This window comes from Diospyros lotus, chromosome 3 (genome assembly GCF_014633365.1).
Source record: "Diospyros lotus cultivar Yz01 chromosome 3, ASM1463336v1, whole genome shotgun sequence".
Taxonomy (NCBI): Eukaryota; Viridiplantae; Streptophyta; class Magnoliopsida; order Ericales; family Ebenaceae; genus Diospyros; species Diospyros lotus.
The window spans coordinates 9,999,569-10,014,837 of NC_068340.1; the positions used below are offsets into that span (position 1 = coordinate 9,999,569).

Below are 15,269 nucleotides of genomic sequence, written 5' to 3' on the forward strand. Positions count from 1 at the left end.
AAGGATACTACCATAAATGAAACGAAATGAAGGAACAACTAACCGCTGAAAGTTGAAGCATATCTGGAGTTAGAGCATCTAAGAAGTAGACCTGAAAGACTGAATTTGATGACCCAATCGGCAATCGAAAGGTAGCGAGCCACCAGCCACAACCTACAAGGGCGAGCGACGGAGGGCGATGGCGAGCCAGCGACTGAGCAGAGCAGTGAGAGGCGATGGTTGCTGGGCGAGCGCCTGAGTAGCGAGCCATCGGCTAAAAGGGCGAGGCAAGTTAGTAAGGACGAGCGATCGCCGATCGAGCAGCGAGAGACGAGAAAGCGAGGGCGAGAAGTAGCAAGAGGAGAGAGAGGCAATGAGCTACCGGCGACGGAGCAGCAGTGAGAGGCGAGAGCGAGGGCTAGGGCGAGGCGCGACGGAGCCAAAGAGGTAGGGCTAGGGCAGCGAGCGAAAGAGAAGAAGGGAGAAGGGTCGCGATATTTGTAGACAAGAAGAGGGTGGGTCGGCGGAAAATGCATGGGGCCCTAAGTTGTGAAATTTCCATGGGCCACTTTCAATTTATGGGCCCCTAAGTTGTGAAATTTCCATGGGCCTTGAGACAGTCGCCTCATGGAAAGTCCGGCCCTGACCACAAGGTAGGTAGCACGGAAACGGAAAATAATACATTTTCGAAACGAAACGAAAACGTTGAAACAGTATTTTTCTAAAAATATAGGAAACGGAAACTCAGGATAAATTGTAAATTTAAAAAATATAGGAAAAATTTTGTAAATATAATTTTAAATATAATAAATTATAAAAAATAATTTAAATATAAAAATTTATTTTTAGTAATATGTAATGTGCCATAAAATTAATTTAATTTTGATATAAATAAATTAAAAACAAAATACCAAACAATAATTAAACAAAAACATAAAACACAAATAAAACACATGCAACTCCAAGGCTCCAACCAAACACGCCCCAATTGGCTGTCTGCCATTTGCGTACTGCTCATGCTCGCAATCCAATGGGCGACGCCGACGCCGATGCGTGCTTCTCGGACTGCAAGAAAGCGACGGAGATGGTGTTTGACCACTCGGTCGGGGATACGGTGTGCTTGGAGTGCGGTTCAGTGCTGGAATCACACTCCATCAACAAGACGTTGGAGTGGAGGACCTTCGCCAACGAGTCCGTCGACAATGACCCCGTTCGTGTCGGCGGCCCGACGAACCCATTCCTCACCGATGGCGGTCTCTTCGTCGTCATATCTGAGCCCAACGACGTTACATCCGACTTTCTGTCCTCTTCCCTCGATCGCTGGCAGAACCGTGGCTCAACCCCGAAGAAGAAAAAGAGAAAGGGACCGACCTTGGGGATGCGTGGGGCGTGGCCACTGTTGCAACTTGTAGGAACCAGAAGAGAGAGGGAAACTGATGGGGGTTCGGCCGGGGTGTGGCCGTTGTTGCAAACGCGTTTCCATTTAATTTGAGCAAATTGCGAAACGGCTCCCAAACGTTTCTAATTTACAGAAATGGCCCGAAAATCATTTTAGGCCGTCTTTATTGTTTTCGAAACGGGAAACGGTTCGAAAACGCTGAAACGACGTCCTAAACGCGTTTTCGTGCAACTTAGGCCACAAGAATTGATATATGTCACTAGTACATTTTTATCTGTTTTGCTTCTAGAAAAATCAACATTATTGTAGCCAATTAATTCAAAAAATACATCTTTGAGATACCATAGGTGCCTATAGTAACACATTTTTTAGAAATCAATTGAATTTTAACAGTTCTTGGTCTACCAAAGTTACGTTTTAGTCAACTAAACTAACTTCATACGATTGATGAGAGAGAGAGAGAGTTGATTGTCATTGAAAAAGAGTAAGGGAATGGGAAAGAGAGAATATGGAGAGAGATTTAAATAGCTATGCATTTTTGTCATTTTGAAATTTTAGTTGTGGTTTTTTACTAGTTAAGATATTGGTTGATAAAAGTTTAAAATCTCGATCAGAGGAGCTCTTTATATTTTCTCAAGTGAAGGTCTATAGAAATAAACATCAAACTTATTTACTAATTTCATTTGATTCTAATTTTGTTTTTAGTTTTTTATTTTATTTTTAAAATTTTGTAAAAAAAAAAAGAAAATTTTGCTTATAAGATTTATAAAAGACAAAAAACTGAAAATAAAATTATAATAACATCCTCTTATGCACGAAAATATCGAGACAGTACCATTTTAGTGTTTTTGAAATATTTTTTGTACTGAAATACAAAGAAACACACACACACAAACAAAGATTTCTAGGTCATTTCACAATATTAGCAAAATATCATAAATATGTTTCTAATTTGGAAATGCATTTTTAGCCCACAATAACGTTAGAGATGGCTACTTAAATAAAAAAAAAATAATAGAGATGGAAAAATTTTGTCTCTAACTTCAACCTAACTAAAAATTCCCTAGAACTCTTATTCCTTCTTCATTTTGCAAAAACCTTAAAATGAAAGGTTTCATTGCCGCAACAGTCCTTCATTCTTCTTGATCGTGCCACCTTTTGTTGTTTTGCCTCTCGTCCATCGTTGTCCTTCCATTTTCTTATTTTGTTGTCCATCATTATCCTTCCATCTTCACATTATTGGCCACCATTCTTTCGTTCCATCAACTCGTGTCGTCTTTTCGTTGTGAATATGAGATTCTATCTAGCTTTTATCAACTATTGCAACTCTTGGCTCTTAATTTGATCAACAACAAACGATCAATAACCAGTGATCATCCATATTCTTTGTATGTATTTATTTCTATTATGTGAAAGTAGCATGTATATTTATAAATTATGTGGATGTATGTCTATAGTTTTAACTGTTAACGTATTTTTTAAAATAAGAAAAAAAATTGTAAAAAAAAACTCAAAATAATAAAAAATCATTTTTACCATTTTTATCATAAATACATTCAAAATTTTCAAAACGTAAAAAATGCTATAGATAAAAAGAACGTGTTTTCAGCAATTTCAAAACTGACACTCAAAATACAAAATTAAAAATGAATTTAAAATTTAAAACGTAAAATTAAAATATAAAGAGAACATCCCTTAAATTTTTTAAAATTTTTGAAATAATATTAACAGTTGTAATAAGGACCGGCGGGCCAGCCCCCAAGAATGGGCCACGGCCTGTCCGCTTAAACGAAACTTGTGGGTTCGCCTTCAACCGATTTTGGCAATGATCCAATCATTTGTCGAGGGATGCTTGCTTACCAAGCCCGAGCCCGATAATCATATTCAAACCAGCCCGGACCGGCCCAAACCAGCCCATTATTGTTACCCACCAATTTTTGTAGGTTACGCTAAAAGCTGTTAAAGGACTTGACTTTGCATTGCAATCCTGTGCCATATACAAAGTGACATATATGTTATTATATCAAATACCCGCAGAAAAAGATCTTAGAAAATGGTGAAAACTCTTACACACACACACACACACACACTATTAAACTGAATGTACGTTGTAATGAAATGAGTAATGACATCTCCAAAGATGGCAAATGACGGTTAAAGCAGTATATTTACGCAGTGATTGAGTGGTTTTGGTGCATTTAGTACAACTTCAGCGTTTTTGACAAAAGAGAAAAGGGAAAAGAAGAGATACAATTAATAGTAGTGGTGGAGAAGCAGTTGAGAGTTGAGATGCCCAGCTAGCTAGCAAAGTTACATACGGAAGATAAGATTTGATTCAAAGAGGGGAATCAAAATCTGCAGGTAAGGTTCCAAGAAAGAGGGCAGCTGACATTCTCTGCTTTTTTTGTCTTTTTTTTTCTCAGTAAAAAGAGAACTTCAAATGGAGTAAAATTGTTCGATTGTTATCCGAAAAGATAGATATCAGTATGCCTGTCTCAATGCAATCAAAGCTCCATTGCGTTGCTGCAAAACGGACATTCCTTTGTCTTAATGCAAACAGTAGGGTGGCGCCGTGCGTGGGCGTGTCAAGTGGGCGGGGAAGTTTCTTGTTGGCTTGCATAAAGGCCCATCTTTAATTGTTACAATTATTCTTATTATTATTATGTATATGAGAGCAGCTTTCTTTATCACAGGAAGCTTCTTTCATGTGTGGTGTTGTGTGGGGGTTGACGTTTTAAAAGCAGATCCAAAGAAAGGCAGTTGCTCTCTCTCTTTTTTGCTGTCTGCAGACCATTTCTTTTCATGCTTCTATCTGTAAAAAACCATAAAAGTACGTTTCATGTACGTTCCACCGGCGCCCTTTCGCAAGTCAAGCGTACAACACAGCAAATTAATGCCTTGCCTTGCCTAGCTACCTCATTTAATATAAAGTTAATTATAATAATAATAATAACTCCTTGTATGTTTAACTTTACACCCAATTTTTAGTTTTTCCAATAATCATACCAAACATTCTCTTGCTTGTCATGCTCTATTTCCAAAACCTTCTTTTGTCTTTTTTAAAATCTTTTTAAACCTCACCCCACACACACCCATAAAATTATCTTAACTACATGGTTAGAACATCATTTTTAGAAATCTCATCTCGTGTGGACCCCCCCCCCCCCTCTCTCTCTCTCTTCTTGTGAATATTTATAGAATTAAACGACGATCTATATAGAATTGAAATTAACTAAATAGAAAGTAAAATGTCAATAAAAATTTGAATTTAGATTTAAAATAAACTAGGATGAAAGTTAGGTTTTTTTTTTTTAATAATATACTTTAAAAAAATGGATAACTTAAAGAAGACTCATCCTATGTAGAGTGCTAGCTTGTGTGTTTGAATCCTAAACAGTGGAACAATTTCACATCGACACTGGCAATCCATTTGTCAATGTTTGATTACCGAGCACACATGGAATTTTACAATATAAAAGAAAATATATTGTAAAATGATATTGCTATTGCTAGGTAATTATATATGAAGTCAGTTTTAATTTATGGGGGATTAATTATGAATTAAGAAATTAAAAAGCAGTTGCTATGTATATATATATATCTTCGTCTACTTACGATAGTTTCCATCAATGTGAAGTATATTTGCTGGGGTTTATAGCTTTGGATTGAAGCAAAAGGGGTTTAATATTCTCTCCATGCATGCACGGGCACGAACCGTCCAATTATATATCTCAAAAAAGCATATATATATATATATGTTCATAATGGAAGGGCATCTATATATATTAGCTGGTCAACTTTGAAATCTTTTATTATGGGCCTCTCTTGTTCCGTTTGAGATTCCTTCAATAGTAGCAATATATTAATTATTCGGTTTTCTTCTTCGTGTCCATAGACATGTTTGTTTGTCAGCTCAAACTTTGGACAATAAACAATTAAGTAAATGATCATATATTATTATTATTAATATTATTTTGTATGTATAAATGCATGAACATGAATATATATATGTTGGTGGTTGCTTGCAGCTATATATGTATATATATATATATATTTTCCAGCGCCTGCAACTTCGATGATCATGCAATTTATTTAAAGTTTACTTTATAAGGCTTGATAATATATTAAAAGCTCAAACCAGCTAGTGATGGAGGGGCATAAATCTTTACATCCAGCATCCAAAAATAAATCATAGTCACAGCACTGTAGAGGCCACTTGATACTGAGAAAATGATGGTAATGAAGAAAAAGAGGAGCATAATGCTTGAATGATTGGCACATATGGGAGGGACTTGTGTTTCTTCTTGGGCATCATTATCCCTTTTACTCGGTGCAACTCTTTTTAGTTCATTATTGCACTAAGAATATGATTACTTGCAGTGCAATTGCTGGGCTTAACCTCAGCATTATAAGCTTTGGAGGTGTTTTGATTCATTCATTTATTAAGAAATAAGAATATATAATACCATGAGAAAATTGAACCAAATTAAAATAGAGGTTGAGAGTGCATGAGATATCCCATTTTAATTCTCACTGTCCTATAAATAAATTCTAATGAATTATATATATATATAATGATAATGGGAGGAAAACCCTTTGGTAATTTTTAACTTGGCTCAATATTTTTAATAGCTTTCTTTTAACTTCAGACGTATTCTTCAAAGGGGAAAATGAAAACCCAGTCTGGGAAACGCTTAAATCTGGGGTAATCCAACAGTTCCAAGGTATTCAGATGCTTGAGGAGAGGGTAACCTTGGACTTTAGGAAAGGCCAAATCAATTTTAGGTGAAACACTGTACCCACATAAGAGGAAAGAAGAGCCCAAACCCAAGGCCAACAGCCACTGGAGAGAGAGAGAGAGAGAGAGAGAGAGAGAGAGAGAGATTGAGTTTTATTCTATTAGATTATTATTATTATTATTATTATGGTGATAAAGAGGGACATTGGTACAAGAGAAAACAAAAAGAGATATTGGAGTAAACTTAACATAATAATAATAATAATAATAATAATAATAATAATAATAATAATACTTTACTGGAAACACAATAATTGCAGCCTTTGACGTTTCTCTTGTGGTTTTTTAATCTTCCTTAAAGCCCTCTTTAACACCCACACGCAAACTCCTTTGACCCCCAGCCAAAAAGAAAATGAGAGATAGCGAGAAAAAAGAAAAAGAAAGTCCTAAAAATCGTAGCCGCAATCTGCCTTCCCAAAGACAGCTTTTCCTTTCTTTCCACACTCTACACGCACACAACAGACAACACAACACAAGTGGCATTTGCATTTGCATTTGCATCTGCATCTGCATTTGCATTTGCATTTGCATATTTGCCTTTTCATTTTGCTTGCTTGCGGGAGGGGAGGAATCTCAACCTCTTCTTTTTTTCTCTTCCTTTTAGATTATATATCTCATTTCCTTTTCTCCTTTTTCTTATATTACTTTCAAGTTTCAACCCAACCCCCCAGAGCCGAAGAGCTTTCAATTTTAGAGAATTTTCAAAAAAGAAGTTTCTTTCCCTTCCCCTACGGAATCACCCTTTATCCCATTTGTCAATGTTTGAATTGAGCCTCCAGTTTTAACTAAATTCTTACCCCTCCCACGTTACTCCCACTTCACATTTTATTGTCTTTTTCCACATCTGCCCCTCTTGTTTCCTTTTATTTACTAGTAGACATCAGTTCTCAATTGATTATTTATAATTTCCTTAAGGTTTCCTATATCCAATGAAAGTAAATTAATCCCTCTATTATGGGGAGGCTATGGTTAATTAGCTTTATATAATTTTTTTTAAGAAATAAATATACATAAAACAATTTTAAATTTATAACTTCATAGCATGCCATATTATTAATCACCAGAGGCATCACCCTTGCTTAGAGTTTTCAATGACTAGGAAGTGAGAATGTTTTGTAGCTGGCTTATTCTCTTTGGAATCTATGAGCTATCACATAATATTTATTGATTTAAAATGGTGGCCCTTATAAGTTGAAGAGGCAAGCTCAAGTTGAGGAGAAGGAACACCCATGTCCTCTCCAAGATATATTATCCTGAATAGGGTTTTTTTTTTATTTTATTTTAATCTTCTATCCTCAAGAATATAATCTTATTAAATTATATGTCTGAGTATTTATTTAGTTGTCGTTTCTTTTTTATTAAAATGCCTTAAGTGGTGGCGTTAGCTCAAGCAATGAGAGTAATAAGGGCACTTTAATCCCTAAAAGATAACTGTTGTTGTCAATAGACAATACTAAATTTATTCGACTAAAAATGTCGTGATCAAATTGTTTGAGCTTGCAAGAAAAAAAACAGTCAAAGGGTACAAAGAAGTTCTCGCGCAAATCCTCCAATACTTAAATCTTTGTGATGGATTTAGTGCCTTGAAGCATTGTTATGACTGTCATACCAACATGCAAGTCTTCAATTTCCAAGATGGCATTTTTTTAATCGATCCTTAAAGTTTATTTACTTCCTTGTTGAATGCTGAGTAAGTATGTAGAGTCTTTCTTGCGTTGACAGTTTGTGAAGAAGGCATTTATGAACTCTTTCCATAGTTGCTTGAAGGAGGAGATAAACCCTTCATTAAGGCTGTTGAATCAAATCTAAGCATGGTCAATTAAGGTTAATGATAAGCCTTGGGACGATGGTGTCTTCCCAACTGGGGAGCATCATAATAGACTCGTAGTTTTGTATATGATTGTGAGGATCCATATTGTTGGAATAAAAATTAACTTAAGGCATCTTGAATTTTGGAGGAAGTTGATTCTCCATGGTTTTTGTGGTGAATGGTGTTTTCATTCTGTCCGAGTCTTTTTTTGCCACCACTAACTTCCTTTGCTTTAAGACTTGCTCGACTATACTCTTCATATCTTCAGTGTCTCAGGCAATAAGATTGGATTGGTTTGGCTATTGCATAAAGGCTATGCTTAGTGTTGTGCTTTCGACTACTTCATGGAAATTTTCACTAGGGTGAGGACGAGTTCTTTCATCTTGGGTTGGTGCACCTTGAGGTTGACCCAGTTGGTCTTAGGGGCTTCATGATGTGTAATCTCTAGCAGGGGTTCTCAAATGAGGTTCTCTCGAAGGCTTCTCTCTTGATTCTCTCCTTGTGGGATTCTCAAATAAGCAATCTCTTGCAGCGTTCTGTTAGTCTCTCTAAGACCTCCTTAGGCCTGGGCTTCCTTCTTCTAAGGATACATAGTTTTGTAGTATTGGGGGGGGGGGGTAATGTAGTCTACATGGCACTTTGGATGAGCCTAGCCATCTCTTGGAAGGCCTTTGTACTTTTCTCGTAGCATTGCTCAAGTGCTTTATGCTTACTGAGTGGGACGATCTGAGGAACCGTCCTAAAGGCCCCAAAGCTCAAATGAGACCATATTAGTCTTGGATTGAGAAGGCTGTCAACATCAAGGCCTTTCTCATCGTGTCAATTTCCTATAGTTTGAGACCATATGAGAACCATTGTAGTATCTTTCGGCTTTTTGGACATTTTTCATAGACGACACTAATTGTTGTTGACGAAATATAATAATAAATTTATTTAATTGGGAACATAGTAGTCAAATCGCTTGAACCTGTAAGAGAAGAAACAATCAAAGGGTGTAAGGACGTCCCATCGCAAACACTCTGATGCTTAAGTCACACTATAGATGTTGAAGACTCAAGAGTAGTATTCACACCAGTATTATAGGTATATCATTTTTGAAATAAAGGTTTGCTTATTTATAGAGGGGTATGGAGCAATCCTAAGTCTTATAAGAATAAAATTCTTACAAATGATGTTTAATCCTTGCATATAATGTTTATCCTCTCCAAGAGATTTTTGAATGTCGAAGTTATCTTAATTTGAGCATTGAGTAGGATCCTTTTGTCTTCGGGGAAAACGTTCTGGTGGTGAGCTTACCTAGTCACAACCATCTCTACTTCAGCCCCATGATTTTTTGTAGCCATCTCCGCCTCAGCCATCCGCCACGACCATCTGTCGCAGTTGTTTGCCCCCATCACTACAAAAAAAATGGCTTTTAGCGGCTTTTTTTTTTTTTTTTTTTTTTTTTGCATTTAGCGGCGATTTTGAAAACAGTTGCTAAATCAGCCGTCGCGAAGCATTTAGCAGCGATTTTCAGCAATCATTACAAAAAATGTTTAAATGAATTTTGCAGCGATTTTTCAAAACCATCGCAAAACGTTAAAAAAATCGTTGCAAAATACCATGTTTTGCGACGATTTTCAAAACTGCCACAAAAAAATCATTTCAAAAAATCATTTTTTTTTGTAGTGCATGGCCTTGCCTCAACCCTGTGCAACCCTCTGTTGTGACTGTCTCCGCCTTAATCGTTAGCCCACGACCCTATTGCAACCCCATCATAGCCCTATTGTAGCCTTGTTACAACCATCTGTTGCAGCCGTCGCCTACCACAACCATTGCTGTCCACCACAACTGGCTTCCAAGCTTGAGCTGACTTTTTCAAGTTGGTTGAATTTTTTGGATTGATCTACCTTTTTATTTATAATTTTTTTAATTATAATTTTTTCTCATGACACATCAATAACAAATTAATGTCCAAAAAATAATTTAATAGGGAATACTAAATACAGGTTATAACATAGGAGGAACTTAATGGAGGTAGTGAAAATTAATTAAGGTTTCTTTACATAAAAATTAAAAGGAGAAAATGAATATTAATGGGAGTAAGGATGGAGGGAGGGTGTGGGCTGGATGGTCATTTACTTGAGGAGATTAAGATTTTTTTTTTAATTTGCAAGTGATAGATAGATAGATATATGGATAGATGAGTTAAGCGGTGAGTCATTGGGTGTGGGATGCCTATCGATCGTCTGGTCTGGTCGAAAATGGAGCGACAAGAAGATACGAGGAAATCTTGAAATGGGGTATGAGTTAAGAGTTGAGTTGAAGGTGGCATTTTTGTCAGCTACGAACCTTCAATCCGACGTGGCGCCCGTCCTTTCCGATGCAATTCAAGTTGGTCACCTTCTCCCCTTTTTTTTTTCTCCTCCCACCCCCACCCTTATCCGCGATGCTACTTCTTCTTGTTACATGTTTTACTACAATTACTTACTGATATTTAAGATACATGCATACATATATACATATATATATATATGCATATAAAATGAAATAGATTAACACAAATGTACCCTATATCTATGCTAAAATTGTTTTCTTAAAATACTCCTTATCTATTTATTTAAAAAATAAAAATTATCCATATTAATAGAACTAATTAAACTTATAACTATTAAATAATATTACAAGAAACAAGATTTTTAGTGGAGGTCAGGGTCATCACTAAAAATCCAAAAAATCGTCACTAAAAGTATTAATAACAGCCAAACAAATCATCATAAGTTGACACTAATGCCCTTGTCACTAATGTAATTAGTGATGATAAAGTTGATCATCACTAAAGTTAACCCATTAGTGACAGCTACTAAAGAAGATTTTTTTTTAACGTTTTCAGTTGCCACTAAAGTATCCATATTAGTGACGATGAAAGGTGGTCATCACTAAAAATGCCACTTTTAGTTACAAACACAATATGGCCCTCACTATTGGTTTAAATTATCACTAACAACACAAGATGACACTCACTAAATTGTCGTCACTGAAACTTTTATTTTAGTGATGACCAGTCTTAGCTATCACTAAAGCCTTTCCCTTAGTGACGAGAATGACTATCACAAATAAAATTATTTGTGATAACATGATCCACCTGTCACTAAAAGTGTAGATTTTAGTGACAATTCAGGTATTCACAAATGCTATATTTTTGTGACAAAATGTTTTGTCTTCACTAAAAGTGTAGATTTTAGTGACAAGTCTGGCCTACACAAATGCTATATTTTTGTGACAAAATATTTGGTCGTCACTAAACCCTACAAGAAAACAGTTGTTTAGAGATAAATTTTGAGACGAATTTTTTCCGTCTCAAATATAAATATAATTAAAAAAATATATTTTTTTAAAAATTTCAAAATTAAACCTGATAAACACAATATACGAACTAAAAAAAATCATCCATACAATACAATAAATCCATAAAGTAATACACATCATTCATAAATATTATAAATACATTGTAAAATCTATCATCCATATTAATAACAAGTCCATAAATCGTAAAAAAACATAATAAATTCTATTATCCATACAAATAACAGATGCTCCCCCCACTAAACGAATGTTCAACTAACATCCACCTATAAAATATATATTATGTTTTTTACTATTTATGGACGTGTTATTTGTATGGATGATATAATTTATTATGTTTTTTTTATTATTTATGAAAGTGTTATTAGTATGGATGATAGATTTTACAATGTATTTCTAATATTTATGAATGATGTGTATTATTTTATGGATTTATTGTATTGTATGAATGATTTTTTTTAGTTCGTATATTGTGTTTATCAGGTTGAATTTTGAAAATTTTAAAATATATATATATATTTAATTATATTTATATTTGAGAAGAACAAAAATTCGTCTTAAAATCCGTTTCTAAACAACTGTTTTCTTGTAGTGTTTAGTGACGATCAAATATTTTGTTACAAAAATATAGCATTTGTGAAGTCTAGACTTGTCACTAAAATCTATACTTTTAGTGACGAGAGGATCATGTTATCACAAATCAATTCATTTGTGATAGCCATTCTCGTCACTAAGAGAAAGGCTTTAGTGATGGCCAAGACTGGTCATCACTAAAATAAAAGTTTTAGTGATGACAATTTAGTGAGGGTCATCTTGTGTTGTCACTGATAATTTAAAATAATAGTAATGACCATATTGTGTTTGTAACTAAAAGTGGTATTTTTAGTGACGACCACCTTTCATTGTTACTAATATGGATACTTTAGTGACAATTGAAAACATAAAAAAAAAAAAAAAATCTTCTTTAGTGACGACCAACTTTATCGTCGCTAATTACATTAGTGACGAAGACATTAGTGTCGACTTGTGATGGTCTGTCTGGCCATTACTAATACTTTTAGTGACGACCCTGCCTTCTACTGAAAATCTTATTTCTTGTAGTGTGACTCACCATAATTTATTATTAGTTTCTCATACTAATTAAAAGCAATAGCTCATGCGTTAGTTCATAATCAATTCATCATAGTCCCCATATGATAAATATAAGAACTGATTAGAATAATTTTAAGAAATCCTATATTATAGATGATTGTCACATATTCTTAACAACTTAAGAATAAGATCATTAGGAAATCTAAGCATTCATTCATATATATTTAGAGAGCAATGAATGAAAAAATGATCATTTTATTAATTATAAGAATATAATACATGTATCCCTATTGCATACTAGATGTCATGAAATCTAATATTAATTGGGACATGCATCACTACCATTTATACCCTTTGAGCGAGGATAGTGATAAACATGATTTACCTTGCCCATATGGTGGAAGATTAGTTGATTTTTCCTTGCTACACGAGTTCAAGAAGGACTTTGATTGTAATTGTAAAATCAATTGTTATTTTATCTTAGATTATGGGGGCAAGACCACATGGCGCTAATGAAACCCAGATTACCAACCCCTAAAATTAAAATATAGTTGATACCAAATACAATCTGCTATTCAAAGTTAAACACGTGGAGTAATGATATGTCAACATTTTGACATCTCTCATGTTGAGTGACTCGACTACAATGAAAAGTTAGAGTGGGACACCAATTTACAAGCACTCACTTAGCTAGGGACAAATTAAGTCACCAATATTGTGAGATTAAAATCAACATTTTAAAGATGTTAATAATGCTCAAATAAAGGAAAGACATGGAATATAGCAATATCTATATAGTGTATGATCAAGCACGAGTAATTTCATTCTCTAAGATGTTTTGCATGGATATGTTGGTCTCATATTTATACAAATATCAAGGCACTAGTTAACTATAAAACTACCACAACTATAAGGAATAAAAATAGAATGAAATTAAAACTATCACTAGTTAAGTAATGTTTTTAGGATATAAATCAAGTGGCAGACAAGTGATACGCTATGATTAGTATTAGTAGGTTACGAGTTCGATACTCGACTTAAGTAAGAGTTAAAAACCCGTCTATAATTTACCTCCTCTACTAAAATTGAGGGCACGAAAGACAAATAACTGTACAAAAATGGTAATTCGAATAAAAATAGAATTAACATTCTATTACTCTAAAAATACTTCTTATTTAATTTCCTAGGCTGAATATATCTTCCTAGGGCTGAGAACTACACGTCCTCCTTCCCTCCATTCAATGAGAGTAAGTAATTAACTTTGAGAGTAAGCATCTCCTCCTCCAATTCACGGTTAGTTAAACAATAATTTGGCATCTCTAACTCTAACTCTAACTCTAACTCTAACTCTATCTCTATGCGTGCACCCTAGCTACGTACGGTGGTCGGCTAGCTAGCTACCACTACCAATATGTTAATCAAATTCCTCTTTTAATGGGTCATTGATGAATGTAGCATAGCATATTGGTTGCTACAACAACATCCTAGATTCTTATAATAGAAAAGTCTTAGCCCCCCCTTCAATTGATGTGCCATTTTAATTTTGATGCGTCCTTTTGGTCTCCTAATTTAAAAGATGCGTGTTCTAGCTTGCCCCTTCTATTACCCACTCAGATTCCTTACAATTTGGATACCCATCTCTCACTCTCTCTCTCTTCTTTAAAAGAATTACTTGTCTTAGTTTCTAAAATATTTCCGTCTCAAAGATATAGTTCCGACCATTACTAATCTAAAAATGAGTTAATTATGATGCCTTTTAGTGATTGTAGTTGGTTGAATCTAAACCTCAATGCGGGCCTGGCCGTCCCTAATAGCTTACCAAACCCTATTATATGCAAAAATACAAGTAACTTCCCAAATTAATGCCAACTAGTTGCAAAGAATTTTTACACGGTTTTGGTACCAGTAGTGGCGAGAGTGGTGGGTGTGAGTGGCCAGGGAAAGGCCAGCCAAATGTTACGATACGGCCTTGGTGCCCTGTTCTTTATGACAGATTTAAGGGTAGAGTCAGTCATGCTTCTTAATAGAGAATTAATAACAATAAAAATAAGCATCTCAACGTACATCCACGAAGAAATATATTAGCATATCAACCAGAACTATCAAAATTACCTTTTAACATAAAATTATCCTTTGCACTGAGGGGGGTGGCGGGGGGCGGCATGAGGCTTGACCCGGAGCCGAAACCAAGCCAAGCGTGAGGCGCCAACTGCTTTGTCCCTCTCTTGCAAGCATCTCCAACAAATGTTTCAGTATTTAGGGCTATTTTGGTCGTGCCCATAAAAGTGCGTGGTGACCTCCAGCTATGAGCCTGACCTAAGCTGACTTCACCCTTACCAGCCACTTCGCAAGCAGTATAAACAAATCTCTCTCTCTCTCTCTCTACCCTGCCCCATTAATCTGGCCCCGAGGTCAAATCCCAATAATAGCCCTCCCACCGTCCAAGAATTACTTGATGAATAGAAGAAAAACCAATATATTTTAATTAGATGGAAACTAAATAGGGGAATAATTGTGGAGAGGAGACGTTGAAGCGACCCTTTAAACAGCTACGGTCATTCCCACACAGAAAGGGCCAATTCGGACAAAACCAAACCAAACCAAATTGCTTAGTTTTAGTTTTAGATGTTGCCATTCACTACTTTGGTCAGGAGTTTACGTTTTTTAAACTTGTTCGCGGAGGAAAAAATGATGCCCTCCTCCTTTCCTCAACTCCTCAAATGTTTGTTAAATATACGTCAAAGGAAGAAGCAGTCGAGAGAGAGAGAGAGAGAGATTGAGTCTAGTTTACGCAAAATGCTTCGTCCTTTCCCCCACTCCACCCCCCATTACTATAAAGAAGCCTC

General features: G+C 35.4%; 1 protein-coding gene across 1 annotated transcript; it reads left to right on the forward strand.

The window, feature by feature from the left end:
• The first annotated feature begins 1,009 nt into the window (after window positions 1–1,009).
• LOC127796821 (transcription initiation factor IIB-2-like) lies at window positions 1,010–1,471 on the forward strand. The gene has a single exon (XM_052329221.1). It carries the CDS (start codon window positions 1,010–1,012, stop codon window positions 1,469–1,471), a length of 462 nt encoding a protein of 153 aa, XP_052185181.1.
• Window positions 1,472–15,269: the final 13,798 nt, after the last annotated feature.

Coding starts and splice junctions, on each gene's coding strand:
- LOC127796821 (XM_052329221.1), top strand. CDS start 1,010: ATGGGCGACGCCGACGCCGATGCGTGCTTCTCGGACTGCAAGAAAGCG.